The sequence below is a fragment of the Mobula hypostoma genome, chromosome 7, assembly GCF_963921235.1.
Source record: "Mobula hypostoma chromosome 7, sMobHyp1.1, whole genome shotgun sequence".
NCBI classification, from domain to species: domain Eukaryota; kingdom Metazoa; phylum Chordata; class Chondrichthyes; order Myliobatiformes; family Myliobatidae; genus Mobula; species Mobula hypostoma.
The window spans coordinates 152,693,891-152,714,086 of record NC_086103.1 but is presented as its reverse complement, the minus strand read 5'-3'; the positions used below and the strand labels follow the sequence as shown (position 1 = coordinate 152,714,086).

Below are 20,196 nucleotides of genomic sequence, written 5' to 3'. Positions count from 1 at the left end.
GTTTAATGGACTATTAAAGCTATCAAAACACCAAATACTTCTAAAACTCTCAAATACTTCACAAATATCAAACAAAAAAATGGAGAAGCAAACCTAGTGAACATCTCTTGGTGAATTCACTAGCATCAGCATTGGACCAATGTTGCAGTTCTGTACTCCACCACTGGACTCCTTGAGGAGCACAATCAGTAAATCACCATTGAGAATCTGCCAGCGATTTTCAGACTTACTGGTTTTTATTCAGTAAATGCTAGTGATTATGTGTGGAATTGCCAGCATATGCCGACAAAATCTAGTACATTATTTATAGTCATAGAGCAATGCAGCACAGATACAGGCAAGTCCATGCTAATTACGGTGCTCCCCAGCCAGTCCCAATTACCTGCACTAAGACTCCCCCTCCATATACCTAGCCAAATGCTTATTAAATTACACAATAGTACCCACCTCAACCACTTCTGCTGCGAATTCATTCAATGTACTCATTATCCCTTGGGCTCCTTTTAATTACCTCCTCTCTAACCCTCAACCTATGCCCACCCCTGGTTTTGGGCCCCCCTACCATAAGGAAAAGTGCTACCACCCACCTTATCAACTCCTCTCGTAATTTTAAATATGATGTCACCCCTTATTCTCTTAAATTCCAAGAAATAAAGACCTAGTCTGACCTACATTTTCTACAGTTTTGGTGTTCCAATCCTGGCAACATCCTCATAAACCTTCTCTTCACTCCTTTGAATTTAATCACATCTTTCATATAACAATTATCTAAACAATAAATAACTGAATGGAAACTAAGAAAAATATAAATAGGGAGCTATGGAAGATCTGAATTGGCAGAGAAGATGGGAATATCTGGCAATTCAAGAAATACGTTCTACTAAGTCATGCATGTTACAAATCCATCTATCTAATTACACTCAAAGAAGAGCATTAAGAATTTCCTTGACCATATGCTTTACAGGTCAGAATATTTGCCACTTGACAGATTAGGAAGAAATATATGATGTAAGAATGCAACAAAAACTAATTTTCATACTGAACATCAAAGGGAGTCTCAACATTCTGACAAACTACAACATTCTGTAATAAAACAAAGACTACGTAGTGAGAGCAAAGCAATGGTACTGTTCTAATTTGTTCTGTCTTTTATTTAAATACATAATTTATTACCCAGTTAAACACAATTTTTTTCTTTTTTTTACACCTTTTTAAACTATTTGTGTGATGCTCTGCATAGGTACGTTCCAATGAGACAGGGAAAGGATGGTGGGGTACAGGAAGCTTGGTGTACAAAGACTGTAGAAAATCTAGTCCAGAAGAAAAGCTTACAGAAGGTTCAAAAAACTAGGTAATGATACAGATTTAGAAGAAGGAGCTTAAGAATATAGGAGAGTCAGAAGGGGACATGAGAAGGAATTGGCAAGCAGAATTAAGAAAAACACCAAGGCATTCTACAAGAGTGTGAAGAGCAAGAGGATAACACGTAAGAGAATAGGACCAACCAAATGTGACAGTAGAAAAGTGTGTATGGAGCCAGAGAACATAGCCGAGGTACTTAATGAGTATTTTCTTTCAGTATTCACTATGGAAAAGGACCTTGGCGATTGTAGGATTGACTTACAATGGACTGAAAAGTCTGAGCATACAGACAATAGGAGGATGTTCTGGAGCTTTTGGAAAGCATCAAGTTGGATAAATCACTGGGATTAGATGAAATATGCCCCAAGATACTGTGGGAGGCGAGGGAGGAGATTGTTGAACCTCTGGCGATGATCTTTGCATCATCAATGGGGATGGGAGAAATTCCATAGGATTGGAGGGTTGCATATGTTCTTCCCTTAATTCAAGAAAGGGTGTAGAGATAGCCCAGGAAATTATAGACCAGTGAGTCTTACTTCAGCGGTTGGTAAGTCGATGGAGAAGATCCTGAGGGGCAGGATATATGAACATTTAGAGAGGCATGGCTTTGTCAAAGGCAGGTCGTGCCTTAAGAGCCTGACTGAATTTTTTTGAGGATGTGACTAAACACATTGACGAAGGTAGAGCAACAAATATAGTGTATATGGATTTCAGCAAGGCATTTGATAAGGTACCCCATGCAAGGCTTATTGAGAAAGTAAGGAGTCATGAGATCCAAGGGGATCTTGCTTTGTGGAGTCACAATTAGCTTGCCCACAGAAGGCAAAGGGTCGTTGTAGATGGGTCATATTCTGCATGGAGGTCGGTGATCAGTGGTGTGCATCAGGGATCTGTTCTAGCACCCCTTTCTCTTCGTGATTTTTATAAATGACCTGGATGAGGAAGTGGAGGGATGGGTTAGTAAATTTGCTGATGACACAAAGGTTGGGGTTGTGGATAGTGTGGAGGGCTGTTAGAGATTACAGCAGGACATTGACAGGATGCAAAACTGGGCTGAGAACTGGCAGATGGAGTTCAACCCAGATAAGTGTGAGGTGGTTCATTTTGGTAGGTCAAATACAATGACAGAATATAGTATTAATGGTAAGACTCTTGGCAGCGTGGAGGATCAGAGGGATTTTGGGGTCCGAGTCTATGGGACACTCAAAGCTGCTGCGTAGGTTGACTGCGCAGTTAAGAAAGCATACGGTGTATTGGCCTTCAACTGTGGGATTGACTTCAAGAGCTGAGAGGTAATATTACAACTATACAGGACCTTAGTCAGACCCCACTTGGAGTACTGTGCTCAGTTCTGGTCACCTCACTACAGGAAGGATGTGGAAACCATAGAAAGGGTACAGAGGAGATTTACAAGGATGTTGCCTGGGTTGGGGAGCATGCCTTATAAGAATAGTTTGAGTGAACTTGGCCTTGGAGTGACAGAGGATAAGTGGTGACCTGATAGAGGTGTAAAAGATGATGAGAGGCATTGATCGTGTGGACAATCAGAGGCTTTCTCCCAGGGCTGAAATGGCTAACATGAGAGGGCACAGTTTTAAGGTGCCTGGAAGTAGGTATAGAGGAGATATCAGGGGCAAGTTTTTTTTTAAAACACAGAGACTGGTGAGTGCGTGGAATGGGCTGCAGACGACAGTGGTGGAAGCAGATACAATAGAGTCTTTTAAGAGACTTCTGGATAGGTACGTGGAGCTTAGAAAAATAGAGGGCTATAGGTAACCCTAGGTAATTTCTAAAGTAAATACATGCTCGGCACAGCATTGTGGGCCGAAGGGCCCGTTTTGTACTGAAGATTTTATATGTTCTCTGTATTTCCACGAAACATCAGCTAATTGGGTCAGCTGCTTAACTGGAACAAAATGCAAGGGTCCTGATGTGTCCCAGTTAACCGGAATCCACTGTATTAATGTCAGGATAAGTCCCAGCAATAGCAAGTGATGGACTGGCTAACATGCAGTTAGGTAAATGAAAAAGAATAGGAGATTACAGATGCTGAGGGTATTGGAACCATTGCTTCACAAGATAAAACTCTGCCTAGGCTGTACACTGACAGACTGACAATTACTGCCCTCACAGGGAGGCTAACTAGTAATAGAATCATGGTGTATTAGAGAAGTACAGCACAGAAGCAGGCCCTTTGACCCATCTAGTCTGTGCCAAACCATTTAAACTGCCTACTCCCATCAACCTGCACCAACCGGGAACATTGCCCTTTATACCTATACCGTCTATGTACCTATCCAAACTTCGCTTATACATTGAAATCAAGCTTGTATGCACCACTTGTGCTGGCAGCTCATTCCACACTTTCACGACCCTCTGAGTGAACTCTTCCCCACATGTTCCCCTTAAACTTTTCACCTTTCACCCTTAATCGATCACCTCTGGTTGTAGTCCCACCCAACCACAGTGGAAAAAGCCCGTTTGCATTTATCCTAACTATACTTCTCATAATTTTGAATACCTCTATCACACTCCTCTCAATCTGCTACATTCCAAGGAATGAAGTCCTAATCTATTTAATCTTTCTTTATAACTCAGATCCTCCAGACCCAGCAACATCCTTGTAAATTGTCTCTGTACTTTTTCAACCTTATTTACATCCTTCCTGTAGGTAAGTGAGAAAAACTACACAAATATTCCAAATTAGGCCAAGCCAATGTCTTATACAGCTTCAACATAACATCCCATCTCCTGTACTCAATACTTTAAGAAGGCCAATGTGCCAAAAGCTTTCTTAATAACCCTATCTACCCGTGACACCACATCCAACAAATAAAAGACCTGTATTCCCAGAACCCTGTTTTATCACACTCCTCAGTGCCCTACTGTTCACTGTGTAAGACCTACCTGGTTGGTCCTACTGAAATGCAAAACTTCACAGTTGTCTGCATTAAATTCCATCTGCCATTTTTCAGCCCATTTTTCCAGCTGATGCAGATCCCTCTGCAAGTCATAATAGCTTTCCTCACTGTCCACTACACCTCCAATCTTGGTGTCATCCACAAATTTGCTGATCCAGTTAACCACATTAACATCCAGATGAGTGATATAGATGACAAATAACGATGGACCCAGCACCGATCCATGGGGTACTCCACAAGTCACAGGCCTTCATTCAGAGAGGCAACCATCTATTGCCACTCTCTGGCTTCTCCCACAAAGGCAATGCCTAATTCAATTTACTACCTCATCTTGAATGCCAAGAGACTAAAGCTTCTTGACCAACCTCCCATGTGGGACCTTGTCAATTGCCTTACTAAAGTCCATGTAGTATCTCACCTTATGTGGGAAGTGATTAAACCAAAGATTCATAACTTTATTTTTCTACCACCCACATGACAGAAGTTATTTTTTCTCTACCACCTGTGTTCATTATTATATATTCTAAATATAAACAATGAACAATAACTATTATTGGTAATTAACTGCATCCCCCAATACCCAGAATTTTATCACAGTTACTTCGAGGTATATGTATTCTCCCTAATTTGAAACCGATTTAACAGAGGTATGGACACCACAACGAAACATGAGACGCGAGATACGGTCTGTAGGGACCTGAAGAGACAAAGAACAAAGGAAAGCTCAGAAACAGCAAAGATAAGCCAATGAGAAACTGAGCAGCATGTAATGGGAATCCATGTGTGCAAATACTTTTGTATTTTTTGGATTTTTTTTGGGGGGGGGGTTGCTGTTGACTGTGGTGCATGAAAATCCCAGGAGATCCTCAGTTTCTGAGATACTCAAACTACCCCATCTGGCACCAACAATCATTCCATGGTCAAACTAACCCATCTGGCACCAACAATCATTCCATGGTCAAAGTCACTTAGATCACATTTCTACCCCTTTCTGATGTTTGGTCTGAACAACATCTGAATCTCTTGACCATGTCTTCATGCTTTTATGCATTGAGTTGCTGCCTTATGAATGGCTGATATGCATTAATGAGCAGGTGTACAGGTTTACCAAATAAAGTGGTCACTAAATGTATAATAAATGTTGCAATGTTACATTAGCAGCATAAGCATACATTAGATAGTACAAAAAATTGAAATTGCAATAATTCACTGTTGCTACTTTTAGAATCTGAGGCTTGGAATACAAAAGGTAGTACATTATGCAAAACTTTTACAAATGATTAGGTAAGGCTCAGCTGAAGGCGTGCCTAATCCTGAAAACCACACTTTGGGGGGTACATTTATGTTTAGAGCAGACACAGAAGACATTTATAAGACAATTTAATTACAGAATTAAGAGCAGAGTTAGGCCATTCAGCCCGTCATCTCTGCTCCACCATTCCATCACAGCTGATTTGTTTCCTATGGTGGGAGAGTCTAAGACCAGAGGACACAGCCTCAAAATAGATGGGCATCATTTTACAGCAGAGATGAGAAGGAATTTCTTTAGCCACAGAGTGGTGAATCTGTGGGATTCTTTGCCACTGCCAGCTGTGGAGGCCATGTTATGTATACTTAAGGCAGAGGGTGATAGATTCTTGATTGCTCAGGACATGAAGGGATATGGGAAGAAGGTAGGAGATTGGGACTAAGAAGAAAATTGGATCAGCCGTGATGGAATAGCAGAGCAGAACTTGATGGGCCAAATGGCCTAATTCTGCCCCTATATCTTATAGTCTTAAGATAATCCCGCTCAATTCCATTCTCCTGCCTTCTCCCCATAACCTTTGACACCCTGACTAATCAAGAACCTAGCAAACTCCACTCTATTGTGAGGCTGTGTTCTCTGGTCCCAGACTCCCCAACCATAGGAAACATCCTCTTCATGTGCACTTTATCCAGGCCTTTGAATATTTGATAGGCTTCAATGAGAACCCACACCCCCTCCCACCCATCCCGCATTCTTAACACTAGTGAATACAAGTCCAGAACTATGAAACGCTCATCTGTGAACACAAATTTTCCTCGGATAATTCTTGTGAACCTCCGCTGGACCCACTCTAAAGCCAGCACATCCTTATTTAGATAAGGGGTGCAAAACTGCTCGCAATACTCCAAGTGTAGTCTGACTAATACTTCATAAAGCTTCAACATTACATGTACATCCTTGCTTTTATATTCTAATCCTCTCAAAAAAATGCTAACATTTAATTTGTCTTCCTTACCACCAACTTAAACTGCAAGTTAAGCTTTAAGGAATCCTGCATAAGGACTCCCAATTCCCTTTGCACTTCTAATTTCGGAATTTGCTCCCCACTGGGAAACAGTCTACGCCTTTATTCTTTCTACCAAAGTGCATGACCATACACTTCTCTACACTGTATTCCACCTGACACTTCTTTGCCCATGCTCCTAATCTGTCCAAGTCCTTCTGCTGACTCCCTCCTTCCTCAACACAACCTGCGCCTCCATCTATCTTTGTATTGTTCACAAACTTGGCCAAACAAGCATTAATTCCATCATCAAACTCATGATCATATAACATAAAAAGAAGCATTTCCAAGTGTGAAGTGTTGCACTTTGTGAAGACAAACCAGGGTAGGACTTAACACAGTGATTGGTGGGTACTGAGGAGTGCAGTAAAACAAAGGATCTTGGAACCTGAGCCTCTGGCACCTATTTGGAGCATTGTGTGCAGTTCTGGTCACCTGCCTGCAGAAAATATATCAATAAGATTTAAAGAATACAGAGAAAATTTACAATTGCCAACTTGAAGATCTGAGTTATAAGAAAATGTTGAATTGTTAGGATATTATTCTCAGGAGAATGAAGGAATTTTTGATGGAGGTATACAAAACTATGAGGTATAAATAGGGTAAATGTAAGTAGGCTTTTTCCACTGATGTTGGGTGAAACCAGAACTAGGGTCATAGGTTAAGAGTTAAAGGTGAAATATTCAAGGCAATCCTGAGGGGGAACTTCTTCACTCAGAGGGTGGTGCCAGTGTGGAACAAGCTGCCAACAGAAATGGTGGATATGGGTTCAACTGCAACATTTAAGGGAAGATTGAATGAGTTTGTGATTGTGAAGGGTACGGAGATCTATAGTCTGATTTGATGGGACTAAACAACATTTCAGCATGGACTATAGAAGGGCTAAAAGGTCTATTTTTGAGCTGTACTGCTCTATGACTCTAAGGTTACAGTGTTTTCATCCAATGAGATTACAATGTAAAAAAGTCAAGATTCCAAAACTAAACTCCATACTACACCACTTGTCATACCTTGCCAATCAGAAATTGATCTATTTATGACTACTTCATTTCCTGTTAGTCAGCTGCTCTTGCATTCTCACCAAAATATTACCTCCTGCATCTACAGCTTTTATTTTTTGCAATAATCTTTGATACAGCGCTTATGTGATACACAATAGCCAACCAATTGTCTTTTGGACTCTCATAGCTACCTGGAATATTCCTCTTCCTACCCTGTCTCTTGCAAAAATTCCACCCCCTTCTCGCAATTCCTCCGTCTCCGCCGCATCTGCTCTCAGGATGAGGCTTTTCATTCCAGGACGAAGGAGATGTCCTCCTTTTTTTTTAAAAGAAAGGGGGCTTCCCTTCCTCCACCATCAACTCTGCTCTCAAACGCATCTCCCCCATTTCACGCACATCTGTTCTCACCCCATCCTCCCCCCACCCCACTAGGAATAGGGTTCCCCTTGTCCTCACCTACCACCCCACCAGCCTCCAGGTCCAACATATTATTCTCCGTAATTTCCGCCATCTCCAACGGGATCCCGCCACTAAGCACAACTTTCCCTCCCACCTCTTCTGCTTTCCGCAGGGATCGCTCCTTATGCGACTCCCTTGTCCATTCGTTCCCCCATCCCTTCCCACTGATCTCCCTCCAGGCACTTGTTCTTGTAAGCAGAGCAAGTGCTACACATGCCCTTACGTTTCCTCCCTCACCACCATTCAGGGCCCCAGACAGTCCTTCCAGGTGAGGCAACACTTCACCTGTGTGTCAGCTGGGATGATATACTGCGTCCGGTGCTCCCGATGCGGCCTTCTATATATTGGCGAGACCCAACACAGGCTGGGAGATCGTTTTGCTAAACACCTACGCTCTGTCTGCCAGAGAAAGCAGGATCTCCCAGTGGCCACACTTTTTAATTCCGCGTCCCATTCTCATTCTGATATGTCTATCCACGCCTCCTCTACTGTCAAGATGAAGCCACACTCAGGTTGGAGGAACAACACCTTATATTCCGTTTGGGTAGTCTCCAACCTGATGGCATGAACATTGACTTCTCTAACTTCCGTTAATGCCCCACCTCCCCATCGAATCCCATCCGCTTTTTTTTTTACTCTCTCTCCTTTTTCTCCCTCTGTCCCTCTCACTATACTCCTTGCCCATCCTCTGGGTTTCCCCCCTCCCCCTTTCTTTCATGTTAAATCTTTCCCCCTCACCTTAAACTCTGCCTTCCTTTTATCAATTTGATGAACTCTTGGAAAAAGACTGAGTGCACTCAATCTGTCTGAGCTCCTCATGATTGTATGCACCTCTGTAACATCACTTTTTAGTATCCTGCACCAAGGAAAAGTCCTTGTCTGTCAAACTCTCCCTATGACTTAGTCCCTCAAGTCTTCACAACATCCTTGCAAATCCTTCTTCATTCCTACTGGTTTAATAACATCTTTCCTATGCAGGGTGATCAAAACAGAACACAACACTTCAAATATGGTCTCCCCAGCATTTTGCACAACTACACCATGACCTTGCAACTTTTATACTCAATACCCCAACTAAGTCCAGTGTGCCAAAAGCCTTCTTCACCACCCTGTCTACCTGAGACTCCACTTTCATGGAACCATCCCACTGTTCTGCAACACCCCTAGGGCCCTACTGCTCAATGTGGAAGTCTTGCCTTGATTTAATTGTCCAAAATGTGACAATTTGGACTTCACCGAATTAAACTCTATTTACTGTTCCTTGTCCCACTTTCTCAACTGATCAAGATCCTCCTGCCATTTTTGATGACACTTCAAGGTCCATGATACCACCTACATTACATTCTGCAAAGTTACCTATAATGCCTTCTATATTCTTCTCCAAACCACTAACATAGATGACAAACAACAATTGCCCACTTCTGACCCCTAAGGTACACCACTAGTTACAAGCCCCCAATCCATAAAACAAACCTTCATCATTACCACCTGCTTCCTACCATCAAGCCAATTGTAAATCCAATTTGCCAGCCCCCCCTGGATTCCATGCAATTTTAATTAAGTATTGTACATCATTTCTTCAAACAAGTCAAAGAAGTTTGTTAAACATTATTTACCTTCCAGAAAACTAAAATTACTTTGCCTGACTACGTTTTAATTTTTCTCACAGCCCTGCTCATAATGTCTTTAATAAAAAAACACTAACAACTCTTCAATGATAGATGTAACTAACTTGTAATTTCCTGCCTTCTTTTTGAATAAAAGGCATATTTGCTATTTGTCAATCTAAAGCAACCTTTTCTGGATATAGAGAATTACATAAAATTACAACCGATATTTCATCTAACCCAATAACCTTATTTTTTGTTTTAAGTATGTTAGAATGAATTCCATCAGGGCCCAGAGATTTGTCAGCCTGCAGCTCAAAAATTTGATCAGAAACACTGCCCTGTCATTTGTAATTTTCCCTGAGTTCTCTCCTCTTTTACAACTCTTAACTTATAATTATTTCTGGGATCCATTGATGTTTATTTCACCTGTCATCTCCAGGTTTTCCATTGCTAACTAGACCAACATTTTACAGATTTAACAAAATGTTAAGCATTCTTTTTAAATGCAAATAGAACCTCTTACCTGTTTTTATATTTCAATTTAGCTTTATCTTGCACTCCATTTTTTCTTCCCTGTTAATCCTTCAATCATTCATTGTCTCCCCCCCATTCCATTCAATCTTTAATCTGTCACCTGTCTGCACAAATATATACATACTTTTTAAATTATTTAACTTCTTTCAATTATCCACAAATGATGCATCTGCCTCTCGGATGTTATTCTTTCTCAAAAGAATTGTCTCTATTCCACATTTCCAAAAACAAACTCAATTTTTTTCACCAGTGCGTCTCATCTGCCTGATCATTATCTCAACTTGCCAGTTCATTTTAGCTAATTCTGCTTTCATGCCCTCTTTAAAATACAAATCTTGGACATTTTCCTCTCTCGCTGTAACTGAACATAAAATTCAAATCATATTATGATAGAATAATAACTTACTTTTAATAGAAGTATTGGTAACTAGAGTATATTTCATAAAATTTGCAAAGAACAAGAAATGATACAAAAGAAAATACTTAGCAAGTTATGATTGGAAATGTGTTCCCTGAAATAGTGACAGGAGGAGATTCAGTACATTCCAAAAAAGGATAAATATTTAAAAGAGGAAAAATACAGAGCTACATAAAAATTGCAACAGAGTTGGAATGACAATCACCTCATCCAATGCAGAGTTATTCTATGGATTTATCAAGCCATGGAAATAGTAAGTTTGAAATGATTACTGAAAAATTGTTAATTATTCCTCTCAATAAAAGAACAAACTTGCCTTTTCCAGGTAAGAACTTCGGAAACTTTTTAAGAATAACTCTTATGGAGAGCATTACAATGAAATCAATAACAAAGTAATCAATTTGTGGTTTCCAGGATGTTGGTGATCTCTTTCAATCACTATCTTCACAAGTGACAAGTTTCCGATTAATCTGAGGTGAACATTATAGCTATTTGTCAATTTCAAGCGTGCAGCAAGTTTCCAAAATGTTAACAGGTATATGTACACCTCAAAAAAACCACAATGCACTTTGCAATATAGAGCATCCCTCTAAAGTCAAATGATGCAAATCTGATTCATTAGCCAAGACCTTTGGGACTCAAACTGCAACTTCTGAAGACAAACGACTATGATCGCTGGAGGACTGTGCCGATGTCTTACGCCGCAAGGAAACTAGTTTAAAGGGAAAGCTCTTGGCTTTAAAAGGGTGTCATTCAAGAAAGAAAATGTTGTTTTGTCTATCTACACTAACGTAGTCTGGCTGATCCAGATGTAAAAAACATCAATTTAAATCAAGACATTATTTCGTAGATCCCGGTTGTTTAGTAACAAGAGTCTGCTGTTAAGTTAGTCTCCCTTCTATTGCAGGTTTATGATCACGAATTAGGCACGACATAGATTTTTTGCGCGCGTATGGAATATGATTACTTAAAAATTACATCTCTTTTAAGCAGGTGCAACTGATGGCAATAATGCCACATATAATTCCTTATTTTTACAAGACACCATTTCTTGAAACACAGCAACCAATAAATCACGTCCACTCTTCGCTTTTATAAAAAGCGAGCCCCCACCCACCCCTTTACAGAACTCAAGGACACAGTTTTAGCAAACGTTTTCGTCCAACACTTTGAAAAGCTCACCAGGTTGAGCACAGTTTCTACGATGTCCCTGTTGCTGACCTCCCCGACTTGGATCAGACCGATGACAACGGCGAATTTCATCTTTATATTCCTGATGGGCACCGACGGGTTAATTCCGGAGATGGACACCATCGAACCCACCATCTCCGCCGCCGCTGGCTGTGGCTGTAGCTGCAGCTTGGGATCGAGCTCCAGACCGCCGCCTCCCGCTCCAACCGCAGCCGCAGGCTGTGTGTTTACCGGCTGCGCCGGCTTGTCGCTCGCCATGTCCTCCGACCCGAGCGATTCTGCTTCTCACATTCACCGGCACCACCGTCACACAAATGATGGGGGCAGAATATTCTGGAAAAAAAGCTCAGCACAATTCAACCCACACCAAAGGGGGAAAAAATTTATGGGAAAACAATAACTAGACAGTCCCTTTAATAATTACAAGACGTATCTGTCTCTCTCTTTTTTGCTACCTTCTCTAAGATTTTTATACAGATTGATTCAGTTCTGTTTGGCCACTGCTCACTGCTGCCACCGACTCTCCCGGCACTTTCTCCGCCATCTTCTGCCCCCTCGCTGCAGTCGGCTCTACTGCACATGCGCACTAAGGGTCGGCTGGGTCCCGTTAGTCTCAGGTGTCCAGGTGACAAGTGCACATGGTGTAAGCTCAAACCAGTCAGCGGAAAAAAAATCGGCTTGTTCCAAAAAAGGGGGACAACAGCTGCTGTAACTATACCTATACCGCAAGCAGCAATGGTGCCGCTAGGGCATTCGTTTATTATACTCTGTGAAATCCTTGTTCTTTTTGCCGTTCCATTAACCACTAAAGAGATGAAAAATAGGACAATAGTTCCAACTGATTGTAACTGTAGCAGTATGATTATCATTTTAAAACGATACTTAAGAGGACTTTTCAGATTGAATATTATGTGGAATATGCAGGCCCACATTCTACCTTACTGGAAATCTCTGCAATAGCGTAACAATTCCTGAAAGTAGTGGGTAATACGAGGATTGCTTGAAACATATATAAAGAATAGAATTTTATTGCCAAATAAACTAAACTTCTTAACGTCCTATGCAAGCGTTCAGTTGCAAGAGCTCTTGATATTTTGTAAACATTTGGGCCCTTTCAAGTTTGGCAATATACCACAATTTATGTGTTATTTCATTACCTACTCACAGCCCACCCTATTCCTCTTTCAAAGTGCGGAACTCGATGATGCAGAAGTTTTTCTTTCAAGAATCCTGAGAATTTTTTATTTCATCCTGGGAACCTAAATAACTACACAGAAGATCACCAAGATCACATTGATTCATTTTGACATCACCAAAACAGGGAACGATCAACTTAGAATGTCACTTGATAGTGTTTCAAGATTTTGTTTTGATTAAGGAAAAGTCTCAGTATTCAACAACTCTTCAACCATTATCTTAAAGCAAATTAGTTGTTCAAAAAGGTTAGTTTCTCTTTATTTCCTTCTCATCATATCTGAGGAATAGCAGGAACTTTCGTGAGGGTCATTTCAGAAATCAACCACAGTAGTGTATGTATTCTGGAAACTAAATTGCCTTTTGGCTTAAAAAAAACATTGTTTAATTTGATGCTCAGCTTTCATTTTCCTCTGTTTGAACAATTTTTAGGAAAATTTATTATCTGGCACATACATCTGTACACCTTCACCTAAATGCACATATCTAATCAACCAATCATGTGGCAGCAATTCAATGCATAAACGCATGCATACACAGTCTTTGTTCATGTCTAATGGATGTGATCAAAAGAGGCTATAAAGTGTTGTAGACTCAGCCAGTTATCATGAGAACAACCCTTCCCACCACTGAGGACATCTTAAAAAGGCACTGTCTCAAGAAGGAGGCATCCATCATTAAGAACTCTTGCCATCCAAGACATGCCCTTTTCTCATTGCTGTCATCAGGGAGGAAATACAGGGAACCTGAAGATCCCACTCAGTAATTTAGGAATAACTTGTGGATATGATAGGGTCTTTTAAGAGACCTTTAGATAGGTACATGGAGCTTAGTAAAATAAAGGGTTATAGGTAAGTCTAGTAATTTCTAAGGTAGGGACATGTTCAGCACAACTCTGTGGGCCGAAGGGCCTGTATTGCGCTGTAGGTTTTCTATGTTTCTATGTTTTAAGTTCTTTCCCCCCTTCAGCAGATTTCTCAATGGCCATGAATTCATGAACATGGTTCACAATTCCTCCTTTGCACTACTTATTTATTGTAAATTTATATTAAATTTAAGTTTTACTCTGTACTATGGCCAAATAAAACAACATTTTCATGACATACTGTATGTCAGTATGCTGGCTGGTGGCATAGTGGCATCAGTGCTGGACTTCGGAGCGAAGGCTCCTGAGTTTGAATCCAGCCAGCTCCCTTGCACGCTTTCCATCCGTGCTGGGTTGAGTGTCAAACTAGCAACTCAGCCTCATAAAAATAAGAAAGCCTGCTAAAAAATCGCCGTCATGGCGGCATCCCGATGACTCCACTCGGAGGCAAGGGTTTTATTCTCTTCTTCTTCTGTATGTCAGTAATAATAAACTTGTTTCTGATCCTACTTCAGAATTGTCAGGCACAAGAGACACTATAGCTTAGCTTCAGTAAAAACATTTTGGTGAGTTGGTGTATTGCATCTTTTAGGTGACATTGACTATGAACTTTTTAAATGGAAGTGGAGAAAAGTGGTTAGAGCATCTAAAAACTATTAGGGAGCTTCTTGGAAGTTGTTGACATCACACTCGATCATATAAATGGAGACAATTCCATTGCACACCTCATAGGTGCTGGAAATGCTTTGGGAATTCACGCGATGAGCCTCTTCCCAAAGAATTTCACTCGCTAACTAGTCTTATAGCCAGAGTAATTTGTGTTGCAGATTCAGCTAGATTAATTGAAATCGCAGTATGTTGATAGTATGGGGATAAAATGATAGTCTTGCTCTTGAAGTTGTCATTGCACGGACTGAAAAAAGTGAAAAATTGAATTAAGACTGGAGAAAAGAGGTCATGCACTGGAATAGGACAAAAAAGGCAAAAAAAGAGACAAATTTAGGAATCATAGAGATTATATCCATAAATCCCTGAAGGGAGCTTGACAAATACAGAAAATAGCTTGAAAGGCAAATGGGAAGTTTGCCTTTATTGATCAAGGCATAGAATCTACAAGCAGAGAGATTATATAAGAACTGTATAAACCATTAGTTAGGTCACAAACAGAAAAGTGCATGTTTGTGGTCAGTGGAACTGCATTTGTTCTTTATCACATATTTTCATTCACACACACCACCTCCTCGCAACCAGAACAACAAAGTTCTTCTTGCCTTGATCATCAACTCAGTCACTATATTGAATAGATTATTCCACATAATTTCCAACATGTCCAATGTGATATCATTACAGGAAACATAATCTCCTCCTTTCCTCTTTTAGTTGTTCCTTCTGTAATGCCTGGTCCTCTTTACTAACTCCAACACGATTCCACTTCTCTCTCCACTGTGACTCCACTTCTAACAGCTCCTTCTGGTGAATTTGCAGGAGATGTCACAGAATCATAGTCATAGAGCATTTCAGCACAGGTACTGGTCCTTTGGCCCATCTAGTTTATGCCAAACCTTTAACCTGCCTAGTCCAGTTGAACTGTGCCTGGACCATAGCCCTCTGTGTCCCTCTCATACATGTACCTATCCAAGCTTCTCATAAATGTTGAAATCAAGCCCATATCCACCACTTGCGCTGGAAGCTCATTCCTTAGTCTCATCACCCTCTGAGTGAAAATGTTCTTCTCATGTTTCCCTTAAACATTTCACTTTTCACCCTTAACCTATTACGTCTAGTTATAGTTTCACCCATTCTCAATGGGAAAAAAGCCTCCTTGCAATTACACTATATATATCCCTCATAATTTTCTATACCTCTATCAAATCTCCAATCAATTTTCTACATTCTAGGGAATAAAGTCCTAACCTGTCCAAACTTACCCTATAACTCAGATCTTTCAATCCCAACAACATCCTTGTAAGTTTCCTCTGCACTCTTTCAATTCATATTTACATAATTTCTGTAGGTAGGTGACCAAAACTGTACACAATTCTCCAAATAAATAATCTCAACATAACAATAAATAATTTTAAATAATTTCAACATAACATCCCACTCCTGCACTTAATACATTGACTTATGAAGGCCAATGTGCCAAACGCTTTCTTTACAACCCTATCTACCTGTGACGTCACTTGCAAGGAATTATGGATCTCTATTCCCAAGTTCCTCTGCTTCACTGCACTCCCCAGTGCCCTACCGCTCACTGTATAAGACCTACCTGGGCTGGTCCTTCCAAAGTGCAATATCTCACACTTGTCTGCATTAAATTCCATCTGCTATTTTTCAGCCCATTTTTCCAGCTGCCGCAGATTCCGCTACAAGCTTTGATAGTCTTCTTTGTTATCCACTACACTCCCAGTCTTGAGGTCATCCACAAATTTCCTCATCCAGTTTACCACATTATCATCCAGATATAGATGACAAACAACAATGGACCCAGCACCTATTCTTGTGGTGCATGACTAGTCACAGGCCTCCAGTCAGAGAGGCAACCATCAAAAACCCCACTTTAGCTTCTTCCATGAAGAATCCAAATCACTACATCATCTTGAGTGACTGAACCTTCTTGACCAAATTCCCATGCAAGACTTTGTCAAAGGGCTTGCTGAAGTCCATGCAGAGAACATCCACTGCCTTGCCTTTATCAACTTTCCTGGTAACTTCCTCAAAAAGCTCTATAAGATTGGTTAGACATGACTTATCACCCACAAAGCCATGTTGACTATCCATAATCAGTCGCTGTCTATACAAATACTAACATATCCAATCTCTTAAAATACTTCCCAATAACTTTCCCACTACTGATGTAGTGTTCACTGGCCTATAATTTCCTAACTTATTCTTGGAGCCCTTCTTAAACAACAAATCAACATTAGCTAACTTCCAATTCTCTGGCTAAGGATGTTTCAAATATCTCTGCTAGGACCCATAGAATTGGCCTTTTTCCAATTCAGAATCTCTACCAGAGGGCTAGATCTATCCTTTTCCATAATTAACTTGAAACTAATGGCATTATGATCGCCATTTTGTGTTCCCCTCCACAAACTTTTTGTCATCTTCCCTAATAGGAGATGTAGTATTGCAGTCCTTCTAGTTGAAACTTCTATGTACCGATTAAGGAAACAACTCTGGTTTAAACTATTCCCCCACTCCCACCATCCCCTCCCTCCCCTGTGCAGCGCTAGGAAACCTTCCCATTCCTCCCCAGTTCAGATGCAAACCATTCTTCTTCTACAGATCTCACCTTCTCTAGAAGAGAAACTAATGATCCAAAAATGTGACGGCCTCCCTCCTGTACTAACTTCTTAGCCATGCGCTAAACTGTATGATCTTTCCATTTCTGTACTCACTAGCATGTGGTATGGATAGCAATCCTGAGATTACAACCCTGGAGGTCCTGTCCTTTAAGTTAACACCCAACTCCACGAACTCAGTTTGCAGGACCTCATCATTCATCTTACCCATGTCATTCGTACCAATATGAAACTTGACCTCTGGTTGTTCATTCTCCCACTTAAGAATGCTGCATACTCAATCTGAAATGTGACTGTTCTTGGAACCCCAGAGGCAACAAACAATCTGGGAATCTCATCCATAGAATCTCTTTTCTGTTCCACTAGCCTGACAAATCCCCTATCGCGACAGCTCGCCTCTTCTCTCTCCTGCCCTTTTGAACCACAGAGCTAAACTCAGTGTCAGAGACCTGGTCATTGCAACTTCCCCTTGGCAAGTAGTCCTCCCCAATTGGATCCAAAGCAATATACTTATTATTCCCTTTCCCTTTCCTGACAGTCACCCAGGTACCTGCCTACAGCATCTTACGGGTGACTACCTCCCTGCAGCTTCTATCACCTCTTCATTCTCCAGTAGGAGCCCAAGGTCATCGAGCTGCAGCTCCAGTCCCTTAATATTGTCTCTAAAGAGCTCAGTACACTTCATGCAAATATAGTTATCAGGGAGACTGGAGGTCCACCATCTCACACAAGTGTAACCCTCAGGTTCGGTGGGCGGTGTTAGTCTAGGGAAAACAGTCTCTGGCCTCGCCAAACATGTGAAATCTGAGGTGTAAAACCCCTTGTTTGTGTGGATGCTGTGTGATCTGCTCCCCTGTTACAAATCAGTACCACAAAATAACAGAAAGTACAGCATATGCAATTAAATGATTTAGTTTTATAATTCTTAATTTGACTAAACAGTTAGTAAAGAAAAACATAATGAAAAGGGCCCATTTTAATGAAAGTCTAATGTGCACTAGTTGGAGTTCACTGTTTCTCTTCCGTTGGTCCTCCATCGATTTCCCCAAGCTTCGTTGACTCCTGGCCCTACTCCAAGTCCATTCCGTCCTGGTGTCCACGACCTCTCCATTCTGGCATCTTCTCTTTCCATCTTCCGCCGAACAGAAGACCCAGATCACCTTGGTCTCAGGCACGCAACAAAAAAAAACACTCCCTTCATTGGACAACGTACATTCCAAAGTGCCCGTTATCTCTGGCCATAACCCAAACACTGCTGATACAGAAAAACCATTACGTTAGCAGTGAAACCATTCCTAGGGTGTTACACAAGGAATGTACAACTAACTCTGGACTCATTTTCAGCACACTAGCTATGTACTAACAGAGAAAAAAAAACTGGAAACTTACTTAGAGCCTGTGTCTGTGATTGCCCAACCCTTTTAAGCTAATGCTGGACCACTCTACCACTGCTCCAGCCATACAATGGCTGTTTCAACAATATAACAATTTCTTGTCTCCTGCATTCCTATTATCTGGGCCATAAATGCTCCAACCAGGGAAACAGTAAATCTTTCTTCCAATTCACTATAATGCATTTGTTGGTAGTGTTGTGGTCTCCTCTCCATCAGTGAAACCAAAGGCAGATTTGGTGTAGACTTTGCCAAACATCTGTTTGGATGCAAAAATGACTTGATTTTTCTGTTGCTTGTCACTGTAGTTATCTGCTCCACCCCCAATTGGTGTCCTTTGCTTCCTATGTCGTTCTATCAATCTTCAAGGCAAGTTCAAGGAACTAGAGCCTTATCTTCCTACTTCATTTACAGAAGCTTCAAGATCCAATATTGCATTCAAGCATTCCAGTTTCGAATCTTGCACTTCCAGGTAAATATTTGCCTCTGCTAGAACTAGCCGTTGCTTTGCAGTTGTGTAGCATTAGTGTTATCACTGCTCGTCAATCCACGTCTCAATGTTTTGCTGCTGCCCACGTAAGATATTTACTGTTAGAGAAAATACGGATGGGTATTTAAGGTGTTATGTTAGGGCCAAACTTAACTCTGGCAGCTTCAGAAAATGCCACCTTAAGTGATCCACTAGATCTACTTTGCAGTGTATTCTGTCTTTTGGATTTTCATTCGGAGTCACACTTAGGATAAAGATTCCATAATGTATACTAAAAAGTTATCTTCCATCTTTCAATAGATTTCTCAACGTTTCATGTAGCAAAGTGGGCTTGTAAATTTTCTCTGATTACTTTCATCTCGTTCTTTGCTGAAACTTTTTGGAGGAGAAGATGGCGGCGCGACGCAGTGCGCAGTGGCCACTCTGGTGAAATGATATCTATTATCTGTCAAGTAGGGTGCTGTGCACAAACCTGATTTGATGGAGACAGACATGAGAACATGGAGGAACATCTGGAGAAACTCCTGAAATGCCTTCTTCACTGCCACTGCTACTGTGTGATCCAGAATCTCCGGAGGAGAAGGCCCCGAGTCCTCAGCTTTGCTTGTTGTTCAGTGGCCGGGGCAGGGTCGAAGTGCTCAGCAGAGATGGTGCTCGGTGCTCAGTGTCGGAGGGCTGCTTGGAGGCTCGAAGTTTTCGGATGACTCAGAGTCGGCTGTGGTTGGGTGCTTCCGATGCATCAGCAGTTGTCGGCACCTGGAGGTTTATGGCAGGGAGAGTTTCTCTCTTTTGCCGCCTGCTATCAGGACTATTGGGAGTCGATCGGAACTTTGAGACTTTTTTTGACCATGCCCATGGTCTGCTCTTTATTAAATTATGGTATTGCTTTGCACTGCTGTAATTATATATTATAATTATGTGGTCTTGTCAGTGTTAGTCTTCGGTTTGTCCTGTTTTTTTTGTGATATCACTCTGGAGGAACATTGTATCATTTCTTAGTGCATGCATTTCTAAATGACAATAAACGAGGACTGAGTGTCCTCATAATCTAATCTAATCTTTTCTGCGAAAGTAAAGCTAAATTCCTTGATTCTGATAGCATAGCATTTTCCATGCCTATATTAATTAAACCCTCAAGCTACT

General features: G+C 41.1%; 1 protein-coding gene across 2 annotated transcripts in view; it reads right to left on the bottom strand.

Annotated features, from left to right (window-relative positions):
- nbeaa (neurobeachin a) overlaps nt 1-12,352 on the bottom strand; it is an 868,656-nt gene extending 856,304 nt beyond the window's left edge. For both annotated transcript variants that reach the window (XM_063054331.1, XM_063054330.1), the window contains exon 1: nt 11,800-12,352. In XM_063054331.1, coding sequence (XP_062910401.1) covers nt 11,800-12,066 — 267 coding nt within the window. In that variant the 5' untranslated portion in view covers nt 12,067-12,352. The remainder of the gene's footprint in view (nt 1-11,799) is intronic.
- Between the last annotated feature and the right edge of the window lie 7,844 nt (nt 12,353-20,196).